This window comes from Rhincodon typus, chromosome 27, assembly GCF_021869965.1.
Source record: "Rhincodon typus isolate 14 chromosome 27, sRhiTyp1.1, whole genome shotgun sequence".
In the NCBI taxonomy this organism is placed as follows: domain Eukaryota; kingdom Metazoa; phylum Chordata; class Chondrichthyes; order Orectolobiformes; family Rhincodontidae; genus Rhincodon; species Rhincodon typus.
In genome coordinates, this window is record NC_063358.1 from 24,715,266 (window position 1) to 24,742,904 (window position 27,639).

General features: G+C 39.0%; 3 protein-coding genes across 10 annotated transcripts in view; 2 read left to right on the plus strand and 1 right to left on the minus strand.

Annotated features, from left to right (window-relative positions):
• cap1 (CAP, adenylate cyclase-associated protein 1 (yeast)) overlaps nt 1-5,361 on the plus strand; it is a 39,503-nt gene extending 34,142 nt beyond the window's left edge. For all 5 annotated transcript variants that reach the window (XM_020513553.2, XM_048612847.1, XM_048612849.1 and 2 more), the window contains exon 13: nt 3,403-5,361. In XM_020513553.2, coding sequence (XP_020369142.1) covers nt 3,403-3,486 — 84 coding nt within the window. In that variant the 3' untranslated portion in view covers nt 3,487-5,361. The remainder of the gene's footprint in view (nt 1-3,402) is intronic.
• ppt1 (palmitoyl-protein thioesterase 1 (ceroid-lipofuscinosis, neuronal 1, infantile)) lies at nt 5,076-27,474 on the minus strand. Of its 4 annotated transcripts, XM_048612853.1 has the most exons (10): nt 27,417-27,474; nt 24,956-25,027; nt 16,090-16,199; nt 13,834-13,961; nt 13,645-13,715; nt 13,239-13,341; nt 10,640-10,730; nt 10,179-10,277; nt 7,715-7,786; nt 5,076-6,648 (listed from the first exon to the last, which is right to left on the minus strand). In XM_048612853.1, the coding sequence occupies exons 1-10, from the start codon at nt 27,424-27,426 to the stop codon at nt 6,526-6,528; spliced, it is 879 nt and encodes a 292-aa protein (XP_048468810.1). In that variant the 5' UTR covers nt 27,427-27,474; the 3' UTR covers nt 5,076-6,525. The 4 variants fall into 4 exon arrangements, with proteins under 4 accessions (XP_048468810.1, XP_020369144.1, XP_048468812.1 ...); XM_020513555.2 differs by lacking the exons at nt 24,956-25,027; nt 27,417-27,474 and adding an exon at nt 18,305-18,458; XM_048612855.1 differs by lacking the exons at nt 24,956-25,027; nt 27,417-27,474 and adding an exon at nt 18,229-18,340.
• gale (UDP-galactose-4-epimerase) overlaps nt 27,473-27,639 on the plus strand; it is a 10,986-nt gene continuing 10,819 nt past the window's right edge. Inside the window, exon 1 of the mRNA XM_048612950.1 lies at nt 27,473-27,547. Within this exon, the coding sequence (XP_048468907.1) occupies nt 27,473-27,547 (75 nt within the window). The remainder of the gene's footprint in view (nt 27,548-27,639) is intronic.

Consider the following 27,639-nt stretch of genomic DNA (forward strand, 5'->3'; position numbering starts at 1 on the left):
ATCATTGAACTGTTGGTCAATTAATGTTCTTGTTAGTTTGCATGTACCTCCCTTTGTTAATTCAAACCAGTTTGGGCATTCTGGGCTTGTCCACTAGAATGAGAGCATTTTCCTAACTTCGGGTCCTAAAAACAGAACTAGCCAAGCAGGGTCGTTTGGACTTCTACCAGAAAGTCTGGTCTCTGAGACCATAAAGTCCACAGTCAGCAGTTTCATGTTGACCATCATAAAAATATGCAGCATAATTGCTTTACTGCATCTTGGCAATTGAGAAATGAGTTATTACTTGCCTCCATAATAAGTCAATATCGTGCAGGTACATGGAAATTTGAATGTTATGTCATACAAACAGAAGAAATAAGTCTAACGAGGCCATGCCACCCTTGAAGTGAACTCTGCTCATTCAGAAAGATCATAGATTATCTAATACAATGACCTGTCCTTGTTAAATGCCAGTATTTCATCATTGAGGCCAGAAACTGAAATTAAAGCTTGTTTTTAATATATAATATCCAAACAAACTCGTAGAATGTACTGCATGAGTGGGATGTAGATTAATAAACTTGGCCTTATTTTGAGATATACAGATGAATCCATTAACTACAAACTATTGAGTTTGAGTTTTAAGTATTTGATGCATCTTAAAAGGATTGAACCATGAATATATAGACTTTTGCATTGGAGTCATTACAGGAAAGTTTACTTAAAATACTTGAGTTTTTCAAGAATGGCCAGATCAAGTTGACAATATTTTAGAAATGTATTTTTAAACTTAAGTTTTTTTGATAATTTCTCCAAAAGACAGTGTGGATTGTTGGCAAACTTTGCAGATGAATTTAAAATCACGAAGATCAGAAAGACTAAAGTAGTTCAATGGGATCTGTGCCTGCATATTATATTTCCATTGATGTTTTTAAATACATTATCGGGTGAGGGTGTTGCTGGCTAGGCAGCATTTATTGCCCATCCCTAATTGCTCAGAGTGCAGTTCAGAGTCAACCACATTGCTGTGGGTCTGGAGTGACATGTAGGCCAGGTAAGGATGGCAGTTTCCTTCCATGAAGGACATAGTGAACCAGATGGGTTTTTCTGATAATCAATAATGGATTCATGGTCGTCTTTAGATTCTTAATTCCAGATATTTTATTGAATTCAACTTCCACCATCTGCTGTAGTGGGATTTGGACCCGGGGCCCCAGAATGTTGTCTAGATCTCTGGATTAGCAGTCCAGTGATAATATCACTAAGGCCATGGCCTCCCCCATGAACATGACAATATGATGGGGCAGTAAGAAGCTTGGTTGGATTTGTCCTGTCTTTGCTGAACTAGCGTATACCTGAGTAATTTTGCATTGTTGCCAGTGTTCTAGCTGTATTAGAACAGCTTAGCTAAGGGCATGGCTGATTCTGCTATACATATCTTGAGTATCGTTTGCTGGAATGTTATCAAAGCCCATGGCCTTCGTCGAGTGAATCAAATCTGCTGGGGACCTCGGGAGGAGGCTGCAATAGAATCATATCTTCAGCCAGAAATACTGAATATGGTTACAAATGATCCAACCTTGACTTAAACACTAGTCTTTATCACCGAGGATGGAATATATTTGTGAAGCCTCCTGCTCCTGTTAGTTATTTAATAGTTGTCCTCCACTCGTGGCTGAATGTGGCAAGGCTGCAAAAATTAGACCTGATCTGTGTTGTCATGCAAGTAGTCCTATTTTGTAGCTTTTACCAGATTGACATCTTGCACTGTTCATTGAACCAGATTTGATCTCCAGTTTGTTGGTAGAATAGGGTATGCTAGTCTATGGGGTTACAGATTATGGCAAATTCTGCTGCTGCTGCTGGTCCATCTGGCCTTATGGATGTCCAGGTTTACGTTTCTAGTTCTATTTTAAATCTATCCAATTTAGCACAATGGTAGTGCCACACAAAATATAATGGTGGGATGTCCTCTGGTGAAGATGAAACTTCACTGCACACAGCCCTTATAGAGGTGGTCCCTCTGACTTGTACTGTCTCGGATGCATCTGCAATATGTAACAAGATATCAAGGTGTAGAGCTGGATGAACACAGCAGGCTGAGCAGGAAGGCTGATGTTTCGGCCCTAGACGGGCCTGCTGTGTTCATTCAGCTCTACACCTTGTTATCTCAGATTCTCCAGCATCTGCAGTTCCTACTATCTCTGTAACAAGATCAAGTAGGTTTTACATTGTGGCTCCTTCACCAGATATAGACCCAATCAAGCAGTTATGAGCCTCCAGAATCCTAGAAGATTAGTCAGTTGTGGTGCAACTGAACCGCACTTGGTGATGCCCTTTGAAGTCTCCCAACCATTGTACATTCTGTGCTGTTACCACCTTGAGTGTTTCCTCCAAGTGGTGTGATTGTTCCTGACTCTCTCTACCACTGCTTCCACCTGTCAGTCCTGGTGATAAATCATACCCAGAGATGGTGTCGGTGTTTCCAATGTTGTCTATCTGTAACACGGGAGTGAGTGTCAGGCTGTTACTTGTCTGTGGGACAGCTGTCCCAATTTTGGGTGCAAGCACACAAGTACCTGCATGCACCACCACCCCCCACCAAATGTGCAAGGGGAATGTCATGATTTCCAGTGTCTCGGTTGAAGTTGGGTCCATCTAGTATCATTCTTTGGACTAAAGTGTTTGCCTTGCAAATCACTTAGTTCTATCAATGTAAGATTCAACCACATTGCCATGTATACCAGACCAGGTAAAGATGACTGATTTCTCCCCCTGATGACTTTGGTAAATTGAATGGGTTTGTGACAAGCAACAGTGGTTTCATGGTTGCCTTTTTACTAGTTTTTATTCCATATTTATTTCTCCAGATATCACTGTCTGCTGTGGTGGGCTTCAGACCTTGTCCCCAGAGCATTAGCTGGGTCTCTGGATTGCTAGTCTTGTGATCCTTTATTGCTATGCTACTGCCTCATCGACAAGGGGACTTGCCATAATAACAATGCAGTTAAACTCTACCCACAATCCGCTCCTACAGCTGTAAAATATCTTGGTTCAATGTTTCTCCAAAGGTGTGTGTTTGCCCAGCAGCAATTAAATTTACAAGCAAAGTCAAACTTTGAATTACTGTGCGCACGTTTCAGTGAAAAGGCTGTGCACAAGAAATGAAAGTTGGAGAGAACGTGGCCTTGGACTGTTGTATTAATAGTAAGTGAGAATAGTTTTATGCATCCTGAAGGTGAACTGATCAGTCTGAGCATGACTGTCCATTCATGTGTTCTGAGCCAAATGATATGCTGTGATGTCACTAGCTATTAAAAAGGAAATCTCAATCCTCTGTGATCATTGTGAAAGCAAAGTTTTTATATAGCCAAAAAACAGCTACTGATAGCAATTCACTTATTTGGTTTTCTTTGACAGGTTGAACACCCTATTCCAGAACAATTCAAGACGGTCTGGAATGGGGAGAAACTGATGACTACAGAAGCAGAAATATCTGGTTAAATACACAATTACTGAGGATGTTTATCTACAGGCATGATCTTAATGTTGCTAGTAATGATGAGCCTGATTAATCTGTAGAAGCAACAAGCTAACTTTCTGCACAATCTACTCTTCAAACTTGTCCTGTCACTCCTCATGAGAGGTCGTTAATCTGCTACAGCATATACCTCAGATGTACTGGGATTAGACTTTCCAGTATAAAATGGCCTAAAGTAGCTGGATTAGAGCATGATGACTGGCCTGAGATTCTAATAGCATTATTGAATTTATGGGAGCAGAACACTGTTTAAGGGCTGGAAACAATTGGAGAGAACTTCTGAGAGTGAGGGCATCATAATGCAATTTTATTCAAGGCTAATGTTGCTGAGTTGTTATTTGCATGGGTGAGAAGTTTTTCTGCTCAGCCTTGCATTAAAATATCTAAAATTGACAATGCATTAATACCATTCTAATCCTAAAAAAATTACCATCAAAGCTAAGGAAGTTCTAATATGCAATGATGTGGTTTTTAATTTGCTTCTTGCCTTGATTATTTATGCTTTGGAGCAATTGTCACTTTTTTAGTTTTTAAATTATAGGTGAAACAATTACTTCATTGCTGAAATTGGCTTTTATCCCTGAAACCACATAGCCTTTTATAGAAGGATCAAATGTGTGAGATTATAAACCCTCCATGGGCCATGAACCAGACCAAAAATTCAGTGCAAAGATCAAAGCACAGTTACAGCACAGATAGGAGGTGGCCACTTGGCCCTTGGCTTTTGTGGATCAGGTTTTGAATAATGAAAGCTGACTTAATGCGTCAGTCTAATTTTTTTTCCAGAACTTAAATGTGAGAACTGAGGTTATTGCAGACTAGCTGTCTTGAAAGCATTCCATAAGTCTTCAAACTTTGAGCATTCCTTGGTGAAAATGTATCCTCCAACATTTTTGTTTTGCTCCATTTTGTACCTTACCAGTATGTTGTCATGTGTTGTACTTCTGCAGTTTGCTTGGCCTAAACTTTTATTTCTAGCACAGTAGTTTTAAGCTGAAGTGGAGACCCACATATGGTTTGTCTTCTGGTTAAAATAACTTTAAAAATTGGAACTTCACTTTTTCCTCAGGGTCTGGTCCTACTGAAATGTGTGTAGCAGCTGTTCAGAATATTGCTGATATGCAGTGCCTGAGTTTTGGTGCTTGCTTTTAGACAGCATTCTTTTTTTTTTAAAAAGTTGTCTAGAACCATTCCATACCCCTGGAGTAAACTTGCTGTTTTATTCCTTTCTGTAATGTTAATTTACTCCACTATTTCAGTGGATGGATTAAATAAGGCTATTTTGTACCAGGATATTAAACATTTCAGCACAGTTGCATTGAGTACTTTCCCCCCAGAATCTTGTCTTGATTTAAAATAAATTCTTCATAATGATTTGCACATTGTGCTTGTTTTCTTCTTATTGCATTTTTTGAAATTAATGGAAGACTGAAAAGTATGTTATGATTTCTGAATGGGCCAGCAAACATTGTGATTGACATACTGTCAGAATTTCTTTTTGGGCTAATTTAAGTGGAAGATTGGGTTGCAAGGCTGCTACAACAAGTCATAGTTAAGATTGAAAGTTTTTTAATTGCCTTGAACTTTGACATTTCATACAAAATGACAATTCAATAGTGAGCTGTTGCATTTAGAGGAAGTTCGAATGCTACTCTATCACAAGGTACCAAGTGCACAGTCAACAACCTATCTTTTGGTGTGAAAACTTAGTATTGTATATCAAATTCAATATTCTGCATAATTTCAGTACCATACAAACGGATCAAATTTGGTTCTTGCTACTTGTGGTTACTATGCTCTTATCAAATTAAAATGCAAAATAAAATTTGCAAACTTTATACAGTGTCTTTTTGAAGTTTATGGTGACTGATCAGCCTTGAAATTAAAACTGGTAAATTGCTGATAAATTGAGGACATCGTGGATTTTTAGGAGCTGCTTTGCGCTTTCATACCCAGCCCAGTCTTGGGATAATTCATTCCCTTAACAGAAATGGATGGATCGATCTAGCATTGACATACCACGGATTTGTCCAATATACAATTTTTGACTGAGATTTTTATCTGTTGTAGACCTTATGAACTCACGAATAGGATAGGTGGGAAGGAAAAGCATTAAGGTGCAGGTGGAGTATGAACTCTTGCCTCTAAGCCTGGAGGACTAGGTTCAGGTCTCATGTTCCAGAGATATGTAATAACATCATAGCACAGGTTGATATTGATGTGAAATTAAAGTAAATCCATGATACTTTAAAAATATCACTTAATTCAAAGCAGCTTAGTATTTAGGAACATTCAAACAAAGCTGGCTAGGTAAAATGCTAGTTTCCTTTAACTGTACAGCTACATGTTCAAGCTGTTTTCTGCCCAACGTGGACTTTGTTCTAAAACCACTTTCTTGGCAATCTTCCCCTTCAACTTGACCAATTAACCTTGATCAGAAAAGTCATTAACCTTGCCCTTGCTTCTGATGGACAATATATCTAATACTTCAATTTTCCTAACCATAGGACTGCCACAGCATAAACCCTATTTTAAATAACATTAATTACTCAAGCAGTTATTTATGACTGTAGCTGGAATCAATGGTGCATCTTCTATACGGAACCTAATTTTGGTTAAGAAAAATGGAATACCTTTCTCTCCCACCCAAAAAAAGTTAAGCTGTTTCTAACTGGAAAGAAATCTACACATGGGAAGCAAACATGTTGTTTACCTCAACTGGGTCATTTCTAGTTACATTGAGCATTTTAATGATTTCCGACATACATCAGAACCAAGCAAAACTCAGATTGTTAGAGAAAGTCTTTTACGATTCAGTGCATTGGAACTGTTACTATGAAAAAAGTGAGTTAAACATAAATCAATGAGCTTCTGCAGAATTTGGGGAAAAAAAAGTCACTTAATCATTGCAAATACTGTAGATAATGAGCCAGTGTTGCAACATTACATCATAGGCATGTGGACTAATTAATCAGTCAATATCCACCAGCTTAGTAAAAGGGTCACTTGAGATGAGGAATTATGTTGGTAATGAACCATTTCTCTGAAAACTGAAGGTGATCACCGTTCACAGTTAGAAATTGCAGTTTGCCTGCTTTGTCCATAGTCTTCAAACCCAACCGATCCTATGGATGAAAAAACAATGATTTTGTAAATGTAAGCAGTGACCGACTATTGTTTCACCCTCAACAGCCAAATAGTGGTTTCTGTCTGATCAAAACCCTTGCCACCATAGCATCACTTTGGCTGAAATTGAGAATTTCAATACAATTACTGCTGGAGCTTTGTCCCACCAACAGCAAAGCAATACAATGTCCATTTCCAAGTAGAGCTTTCATATCTTGCACTGTAGATTTTGAGCAATAAAATCTTTTTCCAAAAGGCCAGAATTAATGTTTATAATAGTGAGGTGTTCTAGTTCAAGTGATTTGCATGCATAGTTCATTATTTTCAATATCACCAGGAAACACTACATTTTGTTCAAATTCCTACAGCTGCCACGTATCCATACGTTAGAATCTGCAGCCTCATGACATATCGCTAAGTTCAACCTTCAATCTGGGAAATCCTTTAATTATTTTTGCTAAACATTCTTAGATAATATCCACTAAAATTCCCTTCAACTTTCTTTCCACAGAATTGTAGTAAATGCCAGTCAAGTTCACAGTATTTCTTCAGATTTCTTTACAATACTAAATGCATGATTGAGAAATTAAACTACTTTTCACTGCAAAATTAAGGCAGTATGCAGTCAAAGTACAGTTTGATACATAAATCCTGCCCCACCATCAGTTCAATCATATCAAGACATTTGGTTGGAGATTTGCCTCTTTTGGCCAAATCCTAATTTTGATTGTTGCTACAAGATTTTTTTATTGCATATTTTTGCTCATCTGTTTTTATAGATGCCAAGTGTGAAGTTTCAAATTTTATCGTTTCCCTCTTGTATGCACAAACTATTTCCTATTATCTATAGTTCTAATTTATCTCAACATGCCTATCTACCTTGCTGTAACTTGCTTTGCATGGATATTTTTGGAACTGGTTTGAGACTTCCAGTCAGATTCAATGGACACGTTATTGAAAAGGGGCAGTCTGTTAGCCTATCATCCTGTTTCCCAAGGAAGACGCCTTTCTATAACACCGCAAAAGGTAATTTGCACAAGTTACATGTTACATGTTACATCTTACCTCTTGATAAAGAACACTCTCCTGCAAGCTGTAAGTGTCTTTGGCCTGGCCAACTTTATAGAAACCAAACCACTGGAACAGAGATGAGATTGACAATTTTATATTGGGTTTGATAAAATTAGACTGCTTATAAAGAAGGCATCATGGATGCTGTAATGCTGTGTCATGGTTTGTGTTTTGAACCAAGATTAAAATTCTTCAGCTTTAATTTTGAAATCCAAGCAAGGTTGTCCTGAGGTTTATATGGATGAACATGCATTTATAGAATAAGAGATATACAGCTCAGAAACAGACCCTTTCGGTCCAACTCGTCCATGCTGACCAGATATCCTACATAAAATCTAGTCCCATTTGGCCCATACCCATCCAGATGCCTTTTAAATGTTGTAATCATATGCACCTCAACCACTTCTTCTGGCAGCTTATTCTATTCACGCACCACTCTCTGCATGAAAAAAGTTGCCCCTTAGGTCCCTTTTTTTTCCCCTCTCACCTTAATCCTATGCCCTCTAGTTTTGGACTCCCCCACCCCAGGGAAAATATCTCACCTATTTACCCTATCCATGCCCCCTCATGATTTTATAAACCTCTACAAGGTCACCCCTCAGCCTCCGACACTCCAGGGAAAATAGCCCCAAGCCTATTCAGTCTCTCCCTATAGCAAACCCTCTAACCCTAGTTACCTCCTTGTAAATCTTTTTTGAACCCTTTCAAGTTTCACAACATCCTTCCTATAGCAGGGTGACCAGAATTGCATACAATACTCCAAAGTGGCCGAACCAATGTCCTGTACGCCCACAACATGACCTCCCAACTCCTATATACTCAATGCACTGACCAATAAAGGCAAGCATACCATGCTTTCTTCACTATCCTATCTACCTGCAACTCCACTTTCAAGGAATTGTGAACCTGACTCCAAGGTCTCTTTATTCAGCAACACTCCCCAGGACTTTACCATTAAGTGTACAAGTCCTGCCCTGATTTGCCTTTCCAAAATGCAGCACCTCACACTTATCTAAATTAAACTCCATCTGCCAGTTCTCCGTCCATCTGATCAAGAGCCGGTTGTACTCTGAGACAACCTTCTTAGCTGTCCACTACACCTCCAATTTTAGTGTCACCTGCAAACTTCCTAACCATACCTCCTACGTTCACATCCAAATCATCTGTATAAACGATGAAAAGCAGTGCACCCAGCGCTGGTATTGCTGCAATTTTTTTAAAAAATCTGGTTCTCATGAAAATTAGTCTTTTATCTTCCATTTCTAGTTTCTGAAAATGTACAGGAGCATAGATTTTCTGTTTGAAGTACAGACATTCAACCTTATGGGGACAAACCCCAGTACTGTAGAATTTATATGCATCCCATATGTGCACCAAAATAGCAGCGAACTGATCATGCAAAATTCCTGGGTTTTTTTTCCATCTTACAAAAGCCACCTAACTCAGGAGGCCAAAGTCCTGACCAATCAGCCAACTTGGATTACTTCTCATTTAATGTTTGGGAGTATTATAAAATTGCCTAACTTGTATATTCAATTGTTATGTCAAACATGGAGAATTGACTTCTGTTGAAAATGTCCATTCGCAGCTGTACCACCTTACATCTACTTCAACCCTAAAGGTGGCCTCACGTGCATATCTTGCTCACAAGAAGTCAAAGGGGATAAATGGGGTTTGTAGGTCTGTGGAGTGAGGAGACCAATTTGCATTTATACAGTGGCTTTAACATAGGTCAAAATTTCCACAGCTCTTTGGGGATAAGTGAAGCAACTGAAGCCTTGGTCAAAGAAATGGTTTTTAATAAAAACCTTGATACGGGAGGCAGAGGTGGAGACAAACAGAAGGAATTAGCAGTGTGGATGATAAAACTGGAGGGAATGAGATGCCGAAGACCAAGAGTGGTACCAAGTAGGATAACTTCACTTATCTGGACATTTGTCATTTTGATAGGCCTATCTATGTTGGCCCTTTTGGTGATGTGGCAAGGGAAGGAACCTTGTTAAAAGAAACAAACTGAGTTATTGAAATTTGTACAGGTTAAATGGATTGGCCATGCTAAATTGCATATGTTGTCCAGGGATAGGGTAGCAGGGTGGGTCACGTCAGATGCTGTTTAGTGGGTCGGTGTGGATTCAATAAACCAAATGGCCTGCTTCCACATTGTGGGGATTCTAAGATTCTATAATTTGGTAAATGAGAAAAGGAAGATTTCAAATGGGGCAGTATTTTCCAAGTACAAATCTGTCAAGTGTGTTTTTCTTTGAAGGGGTGATGTTAGTTTTAAAATAGGGGACGCAGCACTCGAGAAGAAACTGTATGATAAACCAAAATGTGAATACAAACAAAATAAAAATCAATTTAAATACAACTTTTCTGAGGATTGAAGCAAAATTCTATGTCCAATTTACAGCCGCAATAACAGTAAGTCAGGTGAAACATTGAGAGCAAACATTCTCACCTCAGAATCAACTGGATCAACCATGGTATCATTCAAGAATTTCACCATTACAAATTTTTTCAATTTTGTCAGATTCTCCTTGTAGCTTTCATTAATGCCCTGCATCAGAAGTAGAAACAGTAATTGTCTGAATCTCTCTAAAATAGTATTCAAATGCCAGGCTGTAAAAGTATTTGACAACTATATTGCTGCATACTTTGAAACATACCTGCTTCAGAAGTGCTCAGCAACACTAGTCAATGAAATAATGAGCACCAAGATTGGCAACCTATGACACAGGTGTATGAATATAGTGTATTTTGCAGAAATGTAGTTTTGTTTTCAATGTCTGGAGTGATGCAGACACCACCTGGTGGATTCTTAATGCTGTGCTGACATTGCATGGACATTGTTCAACCATACACAGTCGTCATAGGGAGAGGTTGGTAAAGTTTATCTTACGAAGCCCATTGAATACCTACCCTTTCTTGATTAATATCTGCCAAGAAAATACTCTTGTCCCTGTACAGGTCTTCATTCAAGGGATCATGCCAGTACTCTGCCTGCACCAAGCTAACAGGAAAGTAATTGTAAATAAACAGAGTTAGTTAATTCTTAAGCAATTATAGAAATAACTTCCAAATTCATCATCCCTTTTATGGCCAATTGTGGAACTGGTGAGAGGACAACCATGGAAATGGACATCATTGTTAGATCCTTTTATAACTAATCAGTCAATCAACTCCATTGAGTAGGGTAAGGAGGTTGTAGAAGACAAGATGGGATGGTGTTGCATTTTTAGTTATTGAAGTTGTCAGTGACTGACCTACATGACCCAGTGCTACCAACAGGGAGAGAAGCCAACTTAAGAGATTCACAATGAGAATGATGGCTGAAGTGAGAACAAGCTGACTGCTTGAATGTTCAAGAGCCTTTGAAAGCATTCAAGAAAGGTTGTTGACTTGCTCGCTGAACTGGCTTGATTTTGCTCAACACAACATGCAGAACCAACACGGTTTACAAAATACCATGCAACGACTGCCACAAACATTACATTGGACAGACAGGAAGGAAACTAGCCATCAGAATACACGAACAACAGCTAGCAGCAAAACGGCACGACAAACTCTCCTTAATATTGGTACACTCAGAAAACGAAGGCCATTAGTTTAATGGGACAAAGTAACCATAATGGCCCAAGCCAAACATAGACACACATGGGAATTCCTAGAGGCATGGTTCTCTACCCATAATGCAATCAAAAAACATACAGAATTGAACCCCATATACAAACCCATACAGATCAAAACCGTAAATAACACTACTCACCAGACAGTATAAATTCCAAGCAAAGTAGAATAACACCACTTTCATTGGAGGCTCCACTGATGATGTCACGTAGCAGGGTGACAAAACGTCTGAACAAAAACAAGCCAGCTCGGCAAGCAAGTCAACAACCTCACCCACAACGCGAGCTACAGATCTTTGCCAAAACGTTAAGCATTCAAGACAAACTCAACTCTCCTATGTTGCATTAATTTCAAACTAAGTAACCTTGAGAAATTTCTCAAAGTACTCAATGTTCCAATGATTATCCTTTCCCATTGAATAAAATGGACTCTTTCACAGGTAACTCGTCACAGTGAACTACTGGGATTTCTTTAAAGAAAGTCATGGACACAAACTGAATTGAAAATGAAAAACTATTGGTGTTTCTCTTAATGTTGTTTGCTGTTTCAATTCAAAGACCTACAAAGTTTTATTCAAAATGGGTTATTTTTCATTACTCATCAAATATGAAATGAAATAAGACATAGGACTTGCATTAAATTACAACATTAAAACATGTTATTTTCAACCAGGATTGGTTATTCTCCATGTAACTAATATTTCATTCTTGCACTGTTTGCATACTATTTTATTCACACTTTCTTCAATCACTAATCTATTCTTACATGTTGACACAGTTGGTGCTTCAACCACTAATTCCAGTAATTTATTCCATTGCCTAACCATCCTCTGTATTAAAAATACATTTTGCTCAGACCTCCTCATTTAAGATCCCACCATCATTAGCTTTTACATACCTATTTCTACTTACTGTATGTTCTATTCACAGTTTCAAGCGCTATTATCAAAACAACTGTAAAATTTCCTTTTTTCCTAAATACTTTTTTTCATTTGTTTTCCCAATGACAGGCAACCTCCTCGTTACTCTGCATTGTATCTGCTCTCTGCCTCAGCATCCTTACTGTAGAGTTGAGCCCAAAACTTGTGACATTACTCAAACTGTGGTCTTAAAGTTTCCTATTAGATTGATCAGCACTTCCTGCCTTTTCTGTGTTCCACTTTCCAAAACACTTTATGGCTTTATCTAATGAACATGAACTCCAAAATGTCTCCGTCCTCACATCTCACCAGCCTTTTCCCCATTCAAGTTATCATTTAGCACCACCTTGAATTCTGCCACTTTAACAAAAAACATTTCATTATCCTCCTGCAGTTTTTTTTGGTCCTCACTTATTTGTCATACCTTGTCTAGCCTCATGATACATACAATGGAGTGATTTCAGAACAGAACTCCACAGACAACTCTACCATCAACAAACAAACCTAAGAAACGGTCTTCACCTACTGTATCCTCCCTTGTAAGCAGTTTTTGAATCAATTTCTTGTAACTCCTCAAAAATCCTGCCCCTTAAATTTATCCAATTAGTTCCTGCAGCATTTTCTCAGACATTGTTCATTTACACCACATCAACTGCATTTCTCCAGTCTCCATATTCTTCACGTGCTCAAAGAGCTCTTACTGGCTCTCAGGTGTGATGTTCCTAACTGAAACAAACTACAGTAAGTTTAACTGTATCCACTTCTTAATAGCTGTTTCAGTGTGTCTTTTATTATTACATCCTCATTAACTGGGAATAAACACATGGCAGAGAACAGCATATTTGTTTTGCGTAATATTAGAGAAATTTCCTGATTGCTTCTTAGTTCACTGTGAAATCATTAGACACATAATTCAGGCAATGAACAACACCAGATAGTCTGATCTTAATACCTCAACACTGGTATACTTACTGGTCTTGAATTGGACTACTATAAGCACCCACATTCAGCAATTTTCTTATCAAGTTACAGATTTGAGAAGTCTCTCCAGGACAGCGGGGCAAACCGTATACTCCTGATGGGGGAAAAGAAGAGATACAGAATTTAGTCTGAAAGGAAGACCCAAAATGACTTTGTTTTCCATCTTTTAAAAAAACAACATTAATTCAAAGGAACTTTGCAGGAAAACAGGGCATATTCAGTAATACACTGAACTAGTGTTGTTGTTTTATTTTGTTCATAGCTCTGTGCACCCCCCCAATATATTAAAAAACTTACAAGTGTGCAAATTCAAACCAATGTAAGAGTTTCACCTTATGAAAACTATACTTCAATAAATCTAAACTTGAATAGAATACAATGTCGTCATAAATGTTACCTTGATGTTGGCCTCCAAATGTAATAAGTTTTAACATAGCAGGAGAAGGACATCTCTGTGCCACAGCTCTCCTATAACAAATAGAAAGCCACAAATGAAAGAAAACTTCCAAGTAAGCAGTCAAACCCCATTTCAACTCCAATTTTGAAAGCACTGAATTTTTTGCAAGTCCAATTTGGTTACACTTACAGAAATTGACCACCTTGAGAGAAGCCCATTGCATTGTATCCATTCTGTAGCTTCTTGTCCTTGGACAATATGTTACACACCAGCTCAACTTGGTCATTTACATTCATGAAGAAACTGTTCTCTATGTCCTAAGAAAAGTGTTCAATGTATAAATATTTGTAGGAACACACAGGAACATAGGAATTAGGAGTGGGAGTAGGCAATTCAGCCTTTCGAATCTGCTCTGCCATTTAACATGATCATAGCTGATCCTATCCTAGTCCCAACTCCACTCTCCTGCCTGCTCCCCATAGCCTTTTATTCCACTTTTCATCAGAAACATATCTATTTCTTTCTTGAATCTGTTAATTGATTCTGCCTCCATTGCACTCTGGGGCAAGGAGTTCTACAGATTTACAACCCTCTGAGAGAAGTATTTTCTCTTCATCTCAGTTTTGAATCTACCTCCTCTAACTCTATAACTTTGACCTCTTGTTCAAGGCTGTCCCATAAGATGGAACATCTGTTCAACATCCACCTTATCAATCCCCTTTAGCATTTTATATCCTTCAATCAGATTCACTCTCTGTTATCTGAACTCCAGTGAGCAAACTATTCGATCACTCCACGTACGACAGCCCTTTCATCCCTGGAATCAACCTGGTGAACCTCCTCTGAACTGCCTCCAGTGCCATCACCTCTTTCCTCAAGTAAGGAGACTAAGGTACGGTCTCACCAATTTCTTATATAATTGGAACAACATTACCTTGCTTTTATAATCCAGTCCTTTTGCAATAGATGCCAGGACTCCATTTGCCTTTCTTATTATATGCTGCCTTTAGTACCTACTTTCTGCAATTCATGCACAACAACACCCAGATCCCTCTGTACTGACACACTTTGAATTTAATAACTTTCCCTTTTATATTTCTGGCCAAACTTTGAGGGGGATATGAGGCAATAGATAATTCTAGACCACAAGTTCTCTTTTTTGAAAATCAACACTTTACAGATGTTTAACATTGCATATTTAATACAAAAATATACAAATTAGACAAAAGCATTACTTTGTAATATAAAACCATTTACAGGTTTGAGAAAACATGCACTACATAGACCAGGAGGTCATAGATTCTCTTTTCTGTTTGTACTGTTAGCTATTCTCAACCAGGATTACTATGGCCTTAGTGCTTTTGGACTAGGCAGTTAAGATCTTTTCCCTAAGGATCTTACTTCTAAATGTATCTTGTACCTTGTCTCAGACTATTTGCAAAAATAGATGAGTGATGAGGTCAGCAAAAACTTTGTTGTATAATGCTTTCACAGCCAAAACCCAGGCCATAGATTCACACATAAATAGGAACAAAACCAGAAGTTGCTGAAAAAGCTCAGCAAGTCTGGCAGCATCTGTGAAGAAAAAAATCAGAGCTAACGTTTCGGGTCTGGTGACCTTTCGTCAGAGTTCTAGATCATAGAATCCCCACAGTATGGAAACAGGCCCTTCGGCCCAACAAGTCCACACCAACCCTTGGATCATCCCAACCAGACCCATCCCCCTATAACCCACCTAAGCTACACATCCCTGAACACTACGAGCAATTTAGCATGGCCAATCCACCTAGCCTGCACATCTTTTGACTGTGGGAGGAAACCAGAGCACCCGAAAGAAACCCACACAGACATGGGGAGAACATGCAAACTCCACACAGACAGTCGCCAGAGGGTGGATTCGAACCCAGGTCGCTGGTCTGTGAGGCAGCAGTGCTAACCACTGAGCCACCGTAAGGGTGGGTTACCGGACCCGAAATGTTAACTCTGATTTTTTCTTCACAGATGCTGCCAGACCTACTGAGCTTTTCCAGCAACTTCTGGTTTTGTTCCTGATTTACAGCATCTGCAGTCCTTTCGGTTTTTGTCACACACAAATAGATTTTGAAAGAGTGTATATTCAGGTTATTTCATCTTCAACTTTTCTTTCTGAAAGCATCTTAAGCACGAGGGTATACTGTCCTGTACCTGGTTCAAACAGACATTCATAAATAACCCAAGAGATAGTTTATCAGCTTCCCAATTAGGAAAACCTGTAATGTTTTGTATGTCACCACAAGCAAACTGTAAGGCAGAGCTACTGTAAAGGTCTCTACTGCACCAAATAATTTGTAGAGAGTAATTTACTAAAGCTGATACACTGGTGCCAGGAATGTAAGTCATTTTGTAATAAGTTATCTTAAAATATCACAATTGTAATGATTTCTAGCTTAACGGATTAAGACACACCTCAGCAATGCTATTTCCAATTTCCAGTGATAAAACATAAATTCCTGGGATTTCTTGTTCCACCAGTTTCTTGATAAATCCCATGCTGAGAGGATTACAGCAACTGTCACCTAAAATTTAAACAATTTGTGCAGAAAACAGAGCAGGTGTTATATAGCTATCCAAATGTATCAAATAGAATTTTACTGAGATAAAACTGTTTAGCCCAAATGATCTGAGGGCATTTTTATTAAATTTGCAGGGGACACAAAGATAGGTGGAAAGACAGGTAGTGTTGAGGGGCAGAGAGGCTGCAGTAGGACTTGGACAGGCTAGGATAGCAGGCAGGGAAGGGGCAGCTAGAATGCAATGTGAGAAAATGTGAGGTTATGCACTTTTATAGGATGAAGAGAGGCAAAAGCTATTTTCTAAATGGGGAGAGACTTTGGAAAGCTGAAGCACAACATGACTTAGGAGTCCTAGTTCAGGACTCCTCAGGATGCAGGTTTAGTTGGCAGTTAGGAAGGCAAATACAATCTTAGCATTCATTTCAAAATAGGCTAGAATACAAAGAACAAAGATGTACTGCTGAAGCTGTACAAGTCTCTGTTCAGACCCAATTTAGAATATTGAGATACCAAGGTGTAGAGCTGGATGAACACAGCAGGCCAAGCAGCATCAGAGGAGCAGGAAGGCTGACGTTTTGGGCCTAGACCCTTCTTCAGAGTTCTAGATCATAGAATCCCCATAGTATGGAAACAGGCCCTTCGGCCCTTCATTTCTGAAGAAGGGTCTAGGCCCGAAACGTTAGCCTTCCTGCTCCTCTGATGCTGCTTCGCCTGCTGTGTTCATTCAGCTCTACACCTTGGTGTCTCGGATTCTCCAGCATCTGCAGATCCTACTATCTTAGAATATTGAGAGCAGTTTTCGGCCCCATACCTAAAGGGAGGATATGCTCACTTGGAGTGGGTCCAGAGGAGCTTTACAAGAATGATCCTGGGAATGAAGGGCTTGTAATACAAAAAGAGTGTTTAAGGACTCTGGGTCTGTACTCGATGGAGCTAACAAAGATGAGGAGGCTCTCATTGAAACTGAGAGGCCTGGATACAGTGGATGTGGAGATGTTTCCATGAGGAGGAGAGATTAGGACCCAAGGGCACATCCTCAGAGCAAAGGGACAACACTTTAGAACTGAGATGAGGAGGAATTTTCAGCCAATGGATGGTGAACCTTTGGAACTCATTGCCACAGAAGGCTGTGGAAAACAAGTCAGTCATTGTGCATATTTAAAACAGATAAATAAGTTCTTATTAGTAAAGGGATCAATGGTTACAAGGAAGAAAGGGGAGAAAGGGGTTAGAAACACATCAGCCACAATTGAATAACAGAGTTGACTTCATGGACCAAATGGCCTAATTCTGCTCCTATATCTTATAGTTGTGTTCCTTCTCTGCCCTACTTCATCTAAGCATACCTGCTCCCTATTTTTTCGCTCAATGTATTTTTAAACATCTATAGGATTCACCTCTACGTGGTAGCAAGTTCCCCACTCTAAACATTGAGTAGTGAGTTTGTTTTTTGAGGAAGTATTCCAATTCGTCGAGATAGAATCAAATACAAATAATAGGCTTTTTTTTGCCAGAACATTGTAACTGGCAAAATCAAAACATGTAAACCGTACGTCTCCTTTCGAATACAGCAGATATTTTCAAGCTATTGCAAAATGGTTTGCGTATTCTCAAGCGTCGATTAGATGTTTAGTATCCTACTTTAAACAAAGACAGCTTTCACTTTTACTGTTTCAACGCTTGGTTATATAGTAATAGGATTTGCCTGACTTGATCCCACGAGGCAGCTTAAACAGAACGCCCTTTATACAGGAGATTGGTGTTTTTAAATCTGTGAAATCGTGCATCATCTCTTCTAAAGGGCACATCGAAAATGACAGTATATTTCGAGAATTTTAAACGAACGATCTACACAGTCTGGAAACACTTTCAAATACTAAGTGAAATACTTAAACATGTAAATTTAAACAAGGGATCAGCTGGCAGTCGGGAGAGCGATACAAACACTCGGTGTGCTTCAGCGATCAGTCAGTCCAGTTTACAAACCGTAGTAAGTGAAACGCACAAACATACGATCAAACAAGGGATTCACCTGCGATCAGCCAGTCCTCAGTTAACTCCGTTTCTAAGTCTGTTAATTTGAGAGAACATTTTCACCGCCGTCTTACCCATGCCATGCCAAATGACCACCGGTACCGGCTCCGTGTCGTTGTGGGTGGTCTTCCCCGACACGGTTTCCCAAACAAAGCAAAAACAGAAAAACAGAAACATCCACCCTCTTCCCTGCGCAGCCATCTTACTCAGTCATATGACCCGTGCTCGTCATGTGATCGTACAGTTTGTAATCGGTCAAAAATGACCTAAAGTTGTTGCATTGTGTGTAAATGAACATTAGTAGTATTCATTTAGATACTTCAAGCGTAATGAGTCATTTTCAGTTCACGCTTCAATAAAATGCGGTTCACTTTGTGTAATCTATGTACTCATATTATGAAAGTTACTGTTTTTGAATGTAATCATGAGAAGAGTGGGTACCTTTTACATAGAGTCCATGCTGTTACATAATAATAAAAATGTGCAAGTGAATTGTTTAGACTTCTCAAATTTTGAGAAGCACGAGCAGAACAATCTTATAAAATTGCAAAGTCTAGCCGGATCCATCCGGTATGCTGCAACTTGATTCCCCACACCACCGTCAAAAGCCTAAGCCAATTCAAAAGGTGAAGCAAAATCTGGGAAATCTCTCTTTGATTCCCAAAGTTATTCAAAATAAGTTCAGTCATCATAACAAACATGCTATCAGCGATTAACATTAAAAACCCTATTTAAACTCTGGTGCTTTTTGCAAATGCTGCCAACTTGCATCAAATGTGAATGACCCTTTGCAAAAAGAAAGAAAAACCTTGACACCGAAGGTTTGTGTCTTCATAATGGACGTTTGATTCACCTTAAACTAATTTCAATAATCTTTCCACATTGACAGCATAGTCTTCAGATTATTTTGAAATTGTCAAAAACATCTCCTGAAGCCTATATTGTTCCTTTATTAAAAGCAATCTTCTAAGCTTATTGTGGTCACTAATATACTTCAAGGTCTTTTTAAATTTACCTTATTCTTACTATATCAGCTCTGAGCCATAAGATGACCAAGACTGGACATAGTATTCTGATGAGCACGAACCAAAGTCCATTCATGTGTAAGAGCAATAATATTTTATTTTTTTTCCCTAGAACTACATGTCAACAAAATATTTGTACAGATTTAAAAGGAGTTATTTTGTTTGTCTCTTTTTTGTATAAAAGACAAGATTATATATATATTTCATAAAGATATGAAAGTTGGTACTCACTTGACACGACAAGAAAGTATAGGTCATTTTACCTCATTACTGACGAACTTTATCCAGTCCTAATCCAGTTTCTAAATTATTCTAATTAAGCCATTGAATTACCCCCAAGGATAATTCAAGCAACAGTAACAAATACTGTTTCAAATTGTGGGCACCACGTTTTAGAATAGATGCAAAGGCATTACAAGATAGTGCAGAAAAGATTTGTTAAATTGCAATTAATGGTTCCAAAAAGGAACTTCATAGATTGGAGAAGTTAAGACAGTTTTCCTTGAAGAGAAGGCCGAGAGAAGGTTTAAAAAAGTATTCAAAATAATGATGTCTGAAATAAGTAGATGGGGAAAATTCTCCCCACTCACAAAAGGACAGAAAATCTGCCACAGATTGAGTTAATTGGCAAAAGCAGCCATAGCAACATGCAAAATAAAAGTTTTTACACAGCAAATATTATGATTTGGAATGATTACCTTGGTGTGGTGAAAGTAGGTTCAATTTGCAACATTCAAGAATGAATAAAATTATTGCAGGGAAAAGGCAGGGGATTGGAGACAAGCAAGTTGCTCACTGGGAGATCAGGTGTATGCACTTTGGGCTGAATAGTCTCTTTGTGCTATAACATTTCTGTGCTTGTGATTACTGATACAAGAAATATATATTCTGACCTGTAGGGAAACACTGAAGAGAACAACTCTTGCACGTGTCCAGAAGGGGATTATAGAGCAAAGTTCAGGTTAAACATGAAACATGAGTGAGGTGGATGGGCAAAATAATAAAAAAAGTTCAAAAGGAGGAGAACACATTACAAAAATAGTGGTATTTATAGAAGATACAAGAATTTGGGTGGCTAATCGAATGACATGCCATTAAATACCATCAATATTAGACACTAATGGGGTTATTGATTTATACAATGAATTATAACTTGAAAGTGTGAAATCCTTATAGCTCCATACTAATCATTACTGGATAACTAACTGCACCCTTTTGGCAAGTTGGTGTGGAAAAGAAATCACTTCACTGGTCCATAGTAAGATCAAAGGTTTCTAAAACTTTGCCACTTTTTTTAGCCATGATGGTGGTGGTTCTCAATGCGGCAAAGACCATGCCTTTCAAAGTTGGACAGACAGACAGTTGGGCAGAAGTTCATGTTCCACATTCGTGACCAAATAAAGCATGCTCCAGCAAGGAGCAACTGGTGGTCACAGACATTTGAGCAATGATAGCCACTTTCCCTTCTCCCCCTTGGACTCAATTGTTAGAGTTGAATTCCTACAGTGTGAAGACAGGCCATTCGGCCCAACAAGTCCACACTGTCCCTCCGAAAAGCATCCCACCCAGACTCATTCCCCTACCCCGATTTCCCATGTCTAACCCAACTAACCTAAACATCCCTGGGCACTATGGGCAATTTAGCATGGCCAATCCACCTACCCCGCACATCTTTGGACTGTGGGAGGAAACCGGAGCACCTGGAGGAAACCCATGCAGACACGGGGAGAACGTGCAAACTCCACACAGACAGTTGCCAGAGGCTGGAATCGAACCCGGGTGTCTAGCACTGTAAGGCAGCAGTGCTAACCACTGAGCCACCGTGCCGCCCCAGGAAGTCCTGTGGACCAGGAAGTCCTGAATAGGTTCCCAGTGTAACAAATAAAAGGAAGCAAAATTCAACATGAAACTGTAGAATTTTTGTTTGATAATACTTCAAAACACCACTTAACAGTTAACAGAGATCAGAATGAAAATGGTGCACTCTCAGAAATAAATGTGCAAATTTTTCAAGTGTACTTGCAAAATTTTCTGTACTGTATTTTAAAACTTTAAAGAGTTAGTTTCTTTTTAAGAGTTGATTTATAGTACAGCAAGCTGTGTTTTAACTAGCACCTTATGAAAGGCACTCGATAAAGCAGCAAAAGTTATAAACCTCAAATACCATGAAGTTTGCTGTATTATTCTGTTCAATTATAGTTTAATTTATTTACCTCAATGTAAACATACTCATGGTTCAATTTGGTGAATGGCCACAGGAAATGTCAACAGTTGATTCAATTTTGAGTCAATTTCTCCTCAAATACTACAGCATCCAAGTAGTGAAAGTGCGAGCGAGAAGGCTCTCTGTCGGTAAGTTTTATTTAGGTGATTTATACTTTAAAGTATAATAGTGGTGTGTATAGCCCTGCTTTACATTTTTATTACTTAGTGTGTGTTTATATTGATTATATGGGTGTCTTGACTATCTGGAATAGTTGATTAATTGGCACGCACCTGGTCCCATAGATGCCAGATAATAAAAAGTTTACTGTAATTTCAGACCTTAAAGGTCACCCACTACAATATTCTATCTACCAGTTTTGGCATCTGTTTTCTAGTTTTCTATGGTGCCTGGTGGATAGATCATGAGATGCAAAAATGACATTTGAAAAAAGAGTTACGAATTAATGCTGTATGAATGGTGACTTTTAAAAAAAATCCAATCTAAGTTGCCACAGAGTACGCTATTACAGCAAGCAATTTCTGGCCCATTTGAGTTTTTGAAGCATATGACAAGTCAAGTAATCTGTGTATGGCTTGGGTCTGCTATTTCACTTAATGAGAAAAATCCATTGTTAAAAGGTAAGAAGCAATAATGCCAATAAATTCACTTAGTGCAGCTTCAAATAATACAAGGTATCACATAACACAAGGTGCTTGCTCTTAAATGTTTCAAGTGCCATTTCAGCATTAGCTTAAACTTTCCCATAGGAGTCAAGAGTGTCAGTGACCTATTCAGCAAAGGGAATCATCAAACAAAGCCTGATCCTTTTCTCATCCAATTTGCAATTCTTCAGCAGGGGTTACCAATGATTGTTCATGATGATTATAGAACTACCAAAGCCATGCCTGATGAGCTAACTCATCAGAAAGTAATACTTTCTTGTTCTGAATGGCTCATTCCTGAACAACTGATTCCACTTTCAAAACCATTATTTGGCTCATTTGGCATCAGCTTTAAAGAAAGGTCCAAATTATTCCTGGACTCTAAATGTTTTCTGCATTAGAAATTGAATTGTCTAGCAATTCAAATTAAGCAACATAAGGTATGAATTGAGTTCCATCATTACAAGTACTGTGAATTCAGTTAAAAAAGTAGATGACACTGTGGAAAATCACAAACTTTGAACAGACGCTTCTTCAAACTTGACTAATGTGCCAGTTGTTTTTAAACACAGCTTTCTAAGCTCTTAAGTGGGTTAGTGATGGAGGTGAACCAATTAATTGACAGCTTAAGGATCACTTCAGGTAAGGAACTATGTTATTAATGAACCATTCCTTTGAGAATTGAAGGTGGTCCCCATCTACGGTTAGAAATCCCAATTTGCCCACTTTGTCCATTGCCTTCAGTCCCAATCGATCCTATGAATACAACAGGAGTTAATTATTTTCCAGGCCTCTGCTGCCTATAAAAGCATTCTACTATTGCCAGGTGCTGAACCTCGCTCAACTGGTCATTAATAATGTCTGAGCCTCAACAAGGTCCTATTCCAGCCAAGTGAGAACTAATCCTTGCATGATCTGCACTCCAAGAAGATACCCTTTCTATCACAGTGTTACCCTGACAATGAACAGGAAATCATTTACAGAATAAGTTCAACATGGCCCATCCATTGGTGAGAAACCTGTTACAGGGGAGGCTTTCACATTTTACATTCAAAGCATCTTTTGGAAAATATTAAGTGCAATACTGAAGACATGTACCTCCACGTGTCCATATTGATTTTACAAGGTTAACCTACAATATTTCTAATAGTGTGGTAAAAATATTTACTTAAAACCAAGGGCACACAACAACAGTATCCTTATTAGAATTTGCCCCCTCATAACTATGGCCAAGGAAAACATTTGCTGCCCTTTATCTCACCTTGATGATATCAGTACATCTATTAAATCTTCTGACCTCAACCAACTTAAGTACCAATTTAATTATTTCTAGCTGACTCTTTACTCCATCGTCATCCCAGTGAACGTGTTATATCCTTTCTTAGAATGTTCCCAAAAGTGGTACATGATATTCTGTGACTCATTTGTAGAAGTTAAAATAATCTCCTTGTTCCTGAATCCTGTACTTCTGGTTACAAAACCAAATATTCAGCTTATTCGATGATCTACTTCTATTTACTGCCTCTTTTTAAATTACTTGTACAGTTACATGCCTCAGTCTTTAAAAAATACCATATTCCAAAAATGCATATTTCAACATGGAAATCTAGCATTGCTGGCAATGATTCCCTTCTATAGGCTGCACTGTTTTGTGTCCCCATCCCAGTCAAATCAAAGCCAACAAACTGTTCCCATTGTTAAGGTCAAGAATCAAAGGACATGGATTAAGTTCTAGATTCTAGATTCCCTACATTGTAGAAGCAGGCCATTCAGCCCATCAAGTCCACACCGATCCTCCGAAGAGCATCCCACTATCTCTGTAGCCCCACATTTTCCCCATGGCTAATCCACCTAGCCTGCACATTCCCAGACACTATGGGCAATTTAGCATGGCCAAATCACCTAACCTGCACATCTTTGGACTGTGGGAGGAAATCAGAGCACCTGAAGGAAACCCACGCAGACACAGGGAGTATGTGCAAAATCCAGTCACCCGAGGCTGGAATCAAACCCGGGTCCCTGGCTCTGTGACGCAGCAGTGCTAACCACTGTGCCGCCCTAAATGATTGGCGAAACGAGAAGTGACATCAGGAAGTGTCTTTAAAACAGGAACACAACTGAAATCAGGATCAGACAGTGCAGTGGAGCAGATTCAATTGCAGCTTTCAAAACAGGATTGGAATTGTCTCAAGAAAAACAATTGCAGCGCTATGGGGGAAAAGGACTAAATAAGTAACTTTTAAGAGCACTGGCACAGACATGTGGCTGAATAGGCTCTTCATATGCTATAATCAGCAATTAGAAATAATTTAACTGACAAGAACTTAATGTTTTACACTATTAGTCTCACTGTTGAAAGGATTTTAACTTACACATTTAATGGGACGTAGATAAGATTCTTCCACCCCCCCAACCCCCGCCCCCCTATCGCAGGACTGGCTGAATGGTTTCTTTATGTGCTCCATTCAGCAATTAGAATGTTAAATTTCAAATTTGGTCTCACATCTCTGCATATCCACGGAACTCTTTACTTAATACATTCCTTTTCAAAGGTTCAAATTTGATCTGCAATGCTTCCAACACCAGGTTACTTTCTGTTGTGGACCTGTCATTTTGATTTATCTCAGTTAGCTCTCTTATCTTGCAGTCTGGTGTGTCATTTTGCAACTGGCTACCACAGCCCTAATTTCACATAGCAATTTTACAGTCAGATTCAAATGCAGGCTGCTGAAAAACAAACAGTTTGGAGTCCACTATATCATTCAGGTCCCCAGGGTTACTCCTCTCTACAGAACAGAAGAAATAAAAATGTAGCATCATAACACATCTTACCTCTTGATAAAGGACACTCTCCTGCAAGCTGTAAGTGTCCTTGGCCTGGCCAGTTTTGTAGAAACCAAACCACTGGAACAAAACACAGGAATGAATTTGGTCATTTTATTGCTCAGATTCACTTGGAAATCCCTACTTAACCTTCCAACTGGGGTAACTGAAAGAAGGAACACTCATCTGTATGTTTACCATTTGTTAGTCGAAGATTAAAACACTTCAGATCTCCTACTTTGTATCCATTGTTTAGGGGCAGGTTAGCACTGCAAAAGCTAAGGGGAATGCAGCTGAGACAGAATAAGACAAAGTTGCCATAGTCCCAGAAGACCACAGCCTGTCCTCCCAGAGGCGCAATGGTCAGTTTAACCAGACAGTCACTGCACCTCAGGAGAGAAGGGAGGTTGAAGGTATGGGGACTCTATAGTAACCTCAAATAGTACAGAAATTGAACCCATATTGATGGCATTACTCTGCAAAACACACCAGACGTCCAGCCAAATTAGTTAACTGGAGGCAGGTTGGGGGCTTAGTTACACAAGAGGTACAGCTACCAACGCTATCATGAATATAATGACGTAGAAGAGGCCAGAATCAGTGGAAGAGTTTGCTTGGCTGGTCACAAAATTAGTAGGCAAAGCCACAGGCGAATTTAAGTACAAGGAAGAGCACATTGAAACTTGAGGCATTGTGGGACTGGGAGCTATTGCAGACTTGCATTAGAATAGGATGTCACTGAAAAGCAATAAGTATGTGGATACAAGGAATAAACCAAGAACAGATTATTTGGGCATTCCGGAGATAACCATGCAGGAGTGGGGAGAAAAACAGATAGGCAACTGTAGAACGTAGTAAGAACGTGTAATTTTGGTTCAGTTCATTTCAAGGAATTGTTTGTTGAGAGAGAGATTCAAAAGGGTTATGTAAAAATGGGTACAGATAAAAACATGTTCATTACTTTTGGGGGCTCAGTCTGCCCTTTCCCAAAGTATTTACTTAAAATGAGGAATATGTATGGCAGTCTTTGAACAGGAGGTCAGTACCTGACAGGCAACTATCAGCTAAATCATACAACATGGAAACAAGGAAAGATAGTTGAATGTTCAGAATATCTAGTGTAAAGACAGTCAAGGGAGCAGGATAATATTTATTGACAAAGCATGAAAAGGAGATTGAAGAGAAAAATGTAATTCAGGGCCAAGTGATCAAGGGGAGGCAGCAATAGGACTGCTGTATACATGGTCTTCACTTAGTGGCAAAGTCTATGATCTTCCACAATTGTTGGTGTCAAAAATGGAAAGGGCATGTGAAATATTTCAAATGATTATGAAGAAATCAAGCTACTGCAGAACTACTGCTTCTGTGGGTTGATGGGTCGAGCCACAGCTTATCTTCATGTTTAAAGTTTTGGCAAAGATCTGTAGCTCAGGTTGTGGGTGAGGTTGTTGACTTGCTCGCCGAGCTGGCTTGTTTTCATTCAGACATTTTGTCACCATGCTAGGTGACATCATCAACGGAGCCTCCAACGAAGCATTATTCCACTCCGCTTGGAATTTATACTGTCTGGTCTGTTATGGTGAGTAGTGTTATTTACGGTTTTGAACTGTATGGGTTTGTATATGGGCTCCAATTCGATTGGTTTGTTAATTGCCTTACAGGTGGAGAACCATGCCTCCAGGAATTCCCATGCATGTCTGCGTTTGGCTTGGGCTACTACGGTTACTTTGTCCCAGTTACACTGATAGCCTTCATTGTCTGAGTGTACCGATATTAAGGAGAGTTCGTCGTGCCATTTTGCTGCTTGATGTTCGTGTATTCTGATGGCTAGTTTCCTTCCTGTCTGTCCATTGTAATGTTTTTGGCAGTCGTTGCATGGTATTTTGTAAACCATGTTGGTTCTGCATGTTGTGGGAATGGAGTCTTTAATCCTTGAGCATGTTTATCGTAGAATGGCTGTGGGCTTGTGTGCTACCATGATTCCTAGTGGTCTTAGGAGTCTTGTTGTCAGTTCTGATATGTTCTTAAATGTAGGGCAGTGTGGCCAAATGTGTTACGGCGTACTGTGTCCTCCTATTATCGTCTGTTTAGTAGGCATTTGTGGATGAAGTTGTGGGGATATCTGTTCATAGTGATGACTTTGTATAGGTTATTTTCATGTTGTAATTTCTATATAGTTTTAAAAATGTTAGAGGAGGGGCCAGTGGGAATGTGCCAACTAATGACTGTTTACCAGAGTCAATTAAACCTCCTCCTTATGTTTAATAACTGCCTACAACCTGCTAAAACAAAAACGTGGCAGGAAATAGATGAAAAACAGTTCTGATAATTGACATTTACTGAACTACAACAACTGCAACCCGACTCATAGCAGCAACAAGTTAGAAGAGGGAAAAAACATCCATTCTCACTTCTGAATCAACTGGATCAACCACAGAATCCTTCAAGAATTTCACCATTACAAACTTACTTAGCTTCATCAGATTCTCCTTATAACTTTCATTGATTCTCTGTAACAGAAAAGAGATGGTTATTGGAATCCAACTCAAATTTAACATTTTAAAATCCAGACTTAAATATCATGACATTTTAATTTTATTTGCAAATAATTACATACAAGCATTACAGTTAGGAATAGGCCATTCAGCCCCAAGCCTGTTGTGCAATTCAATAAGATCTAGCTGATCAGTTGT